Genomic DNA, 3,150 nt, shown 5'->3' with positions numbered 1-3,150 from the left:
CCCCCTCTCCGCTCCCTCCCTCACTGCCCTCGGGTTCCCGGCCGCTGCTACCTACTGGGGGCGGCTCCCTTGGCCGGCTCCTTGGTCGCCGAGTGGGAAGAACCGGATGAGCTAGGATTCGTGTTCTCCTCCTCGGCCTCGGCCTCAGCACCGGCCTCTGCCCGGGACGCAAGTCCCGAGGCGGGGGTCGCCTCAGGCTCCCCCTTGGCCTCGCCCTTGCCGGAGCAGGGGGGCTCGGAGGGCGCATCTACGCCACCGCAGTAGGCGTTGTCGAAGAAGCGGTCGAAGGCTTGGGGCAAGACGCTGTTCTTGTTGACTGAGGAGTAGAAGCCGGCGGGGGCCGCGTGTGGGGCGCTGGGGTGGTGGTGGCCGCCGTAGGAGCCTTCATTTTTCATGAGGATCTCAGTGACTGTGGAAGGAGGCAGGCACTCCCGGTGCATAAGCTCGTCGGCCGCCGCATAACAAGACGAGTAGCTGTTCCGATGGTGCCACTTCCCGGAAGGTTCCAGGCCGTAGGAGACCTCCCGGACCGGGGGCACTTGGGCTGAGTAGGGATAAGAAATCTGACGAGAAGGGGCCTGGGGCAGGAAGGAAGAGACGGTAGAAAACTCGGGCACGTAGTAAGTGCAACTGGGCAGATAGAGGTTGGAGGTGCAGCTCCCTCGTTCGCCGAAGTCAGCGCCCCTCTCCTTGCGCGAAGGCGAGCAGAAGTTGCCCAGGTTGACCGAGTTAAACATCGTTCTCTTCTCCTGCCTCCTCCGGCTGGAGGTTTTGGACCCGATCTAGCGAGGGGGAAAATTTTGGGAAGGCGAGATGACGCGTTATCCGTCTTAGTCTCTCTCCCCGAGCACGTGATCCAAAGTAGATATTGTCATATATCAGTTCGGAGCACTTCGCAGACGTAGGAGGGGTTCTCTCTTAGGTAAGATCGGGGACGTTCAGGCGATTGGTTTGCAAACACCGCAGAAACATTATGAAAATCAATTGCAGATTTGTATTCGTTTTTCTCTCGTCACTCCCCTCCTCTCCATTCCACAGAGAGAGCAAAGGAGGAGAGAGAGAGGGTTGGGGTGGGGTGGGCGGTGGGATGGGCGGGGGCGGTGGCTGGGAGGGGGGTAATTGTAATTTTTTTTTAAAGCTGCTGCTGCTCCTCTTTTCCCCCTAGGATTGGGGGAAGGAGAAGGGTTTTTTCCGTTTAGGAGTCTTGGTCCCTTCCTTATGACAGACTGGGGGTAAGAGGAAGGGCCTTTTCCTACCTGATTTCCCCAGAAATATGGATGCTTCCCCTCAAGTCTCAGGGACTCTTACTCTTCTACCTGAAGAATCAGAGCTTGTTCACAGAAAGTCCTTTATATTATTTTCCTGGCCAGAATCGGGTGAGCTCCCTTATAAGACAGGCTCCCAGGAAGTGTATCTGAAGTTTCCCAAAGGTGAGACAGCCCAGCTATGAGCCAGTGTCCCAACTTTGTCTAGCTTGCTGTGCTGCCGCTGGCTAGGGACTCCTATTAGTCATAAACCAGTGGTGAGCAGTGCGCCAGCCGCCCAGCCGGTGCCTGGCAAAGTCTGGGAAAAACCTTCTCTAATGTTGTGTTAAATATTTAGTATGAGAGAGTGGCCCTGGGTGAATATTTCATGCCTGCCTTTATTGTCAATCAATGTGCAGAAAGCTACATTCACTGTGGATTTTAAAATCCCAAACCCCAAAGAAAAAGATTTAGAATGAGAGTCATCTATCTTCTCTATCTGGGGCCCTTTGGGTTGGGAGCTCAGCTTCAGCTAATAGGCTGAAAAGAAGCCTGGCAATGAGGTCCAGGCAGGATATATGCTAAAGGAACTACATTTGGGGAGGTTCTATTTTTTTTAAATGATTTGGGGAGCTTAGATGGGTAGAGAGACTAGATGTCTATCTTTAGTATCAATCAAAAAGTAGGCAGGGTAGGGCTTGAAGTCCCCAGCCCATTTAACTCCTTTTTCCTGCTTCCTCTCTATGTCTCAGTCTAACCCTGCCTTCCTCCAAATCTATAAGCCTCCTTCCTGGACTACTGTGTTCAGAGGGGAATGCTCAATGATTCCTTAAGCCTCCAATCCATTACAGCACACATCTGGGCATCTGAATATAACTTTATGGAAATGTTCTGGGCTGGATCCATGGTGCCAGAACAACTGGCACAAACAGAAAGCAACAGTAACCTTGGTCAGGAGCTGTCAGGACATACTGTGTTAGAAAAGAGCAACTCAGCTCTGTACTCTTAGGCAAAACCAAAGGTAGTCTAAACAGGTCTACTACCCTCAGGGCTGCCTTCAAATTGGTTTTCCTCTTTAAAGTGTATTTAATTTGATTTTCTTTGTTAAAGGATGAAGCACTGAAACCTTCAACCAGACAGGAAAGACAGAAATAGCTAGCTTATTTCCAAATATATCCTCCCAAATCCATTCCTTCTCAACTCTTCTACCTGCCCAAATTTACTCAGCCTTTACAATACCACTTCGGTGGAATCTGCCTCTACCATGGCTGTCTTTTGTGTGTGTGTGTGTGTGTGTGTGTGTGTGTGTGTGTGTGTGTGTCTCAAATACTGGAGAAGAGACTTCCAGTGCCTCTCTATGTTTGCACTTAGTGATAGGCATTGCTTCTTGTACTTTCTAGTCCTGGCCAGATCAAACTGAAGGCAAATAACTAGATTGGGGGCATTTCTGTAAAGAAGGGACCAGAAACAGAAGATTATGTAGCAATTCCCTTCTCCTTTAGTCTTTTTTATAGGAGGAGCTGGGGGCAACATTTTTAATTATAATGGTGGTGAACAACGGACTGGGGCTTTTATGGGGTTTGCGTTGACCTCATTAAACTTGCGTTTACTGGAGGCAAAATGCTCCCCAAACAGTGATAGAAGCCAGCAAGAAGAAGGCCAGAGGTACCCCATCTCTTGCAGAGATGAGGGTGGTCTTGGCTCCTGCTTTCCCTATATTCCCATTAGGTTTTTCTTTCTTTTTCCTCCTGCTCTTCTGGGCAGTGTGGGGCTCAATCCCCTAAGTCTTGTTTTGCCCAGTCTGGGAGAGAGGTGGGGGTGGGGGTGTCTGCTTCCTGTGAGAAGACAGCTGTGGGCCTGAGCACTTGAATTTGACCACCAAAGTTTATTCCTGGGCCACCATAAA

General features: G+C 50.7%; 1 protein-coding gene across 1 annotated transcript in view; it reads right to left on the bottom strand.

The window, feature by feature from the left end:
- The window catches only part of Hoxc11 (homeobox C11), a 2,402-nt gene extending 1,560 nt beyond the window's left edge, over positions 1-842 (bottom strand). Inside the window, exon 1 of the mRNA XM_031359172.1 lies at positions 56-842. Within this exon, the coding sequence (XP_031215032.1) occupies positions 56-737 (682 nt within the window). The 5' untranslated portion in view covers positions 738-842. The remainder of the gene's footprint in view (positions 1-55) is intronic.
- Between the last annotated feature and the right edge of the window lie 2,308 nt (positions 843-3,150).

The sequence above is a fragment of the Mastomys coucha genome, unplaced genomic scaffold (assembly GCF_008632895.1).
Source record: "Mastomys coucha isolate ucsf_1 unplaced genomic scaffold, UCSF_Mcou_1 pScaffold11, whole genome shotgun sequence".
Classification (NCBI taxonomy): Eukaryota; Metazoa; Chordata; class Mammalia; order Rodentia; family Muridae; genus Mastomys; species Mastomys coucha.
This window is presented reverse-complemented; position numbering and strand designations above follow the sequence as displayed.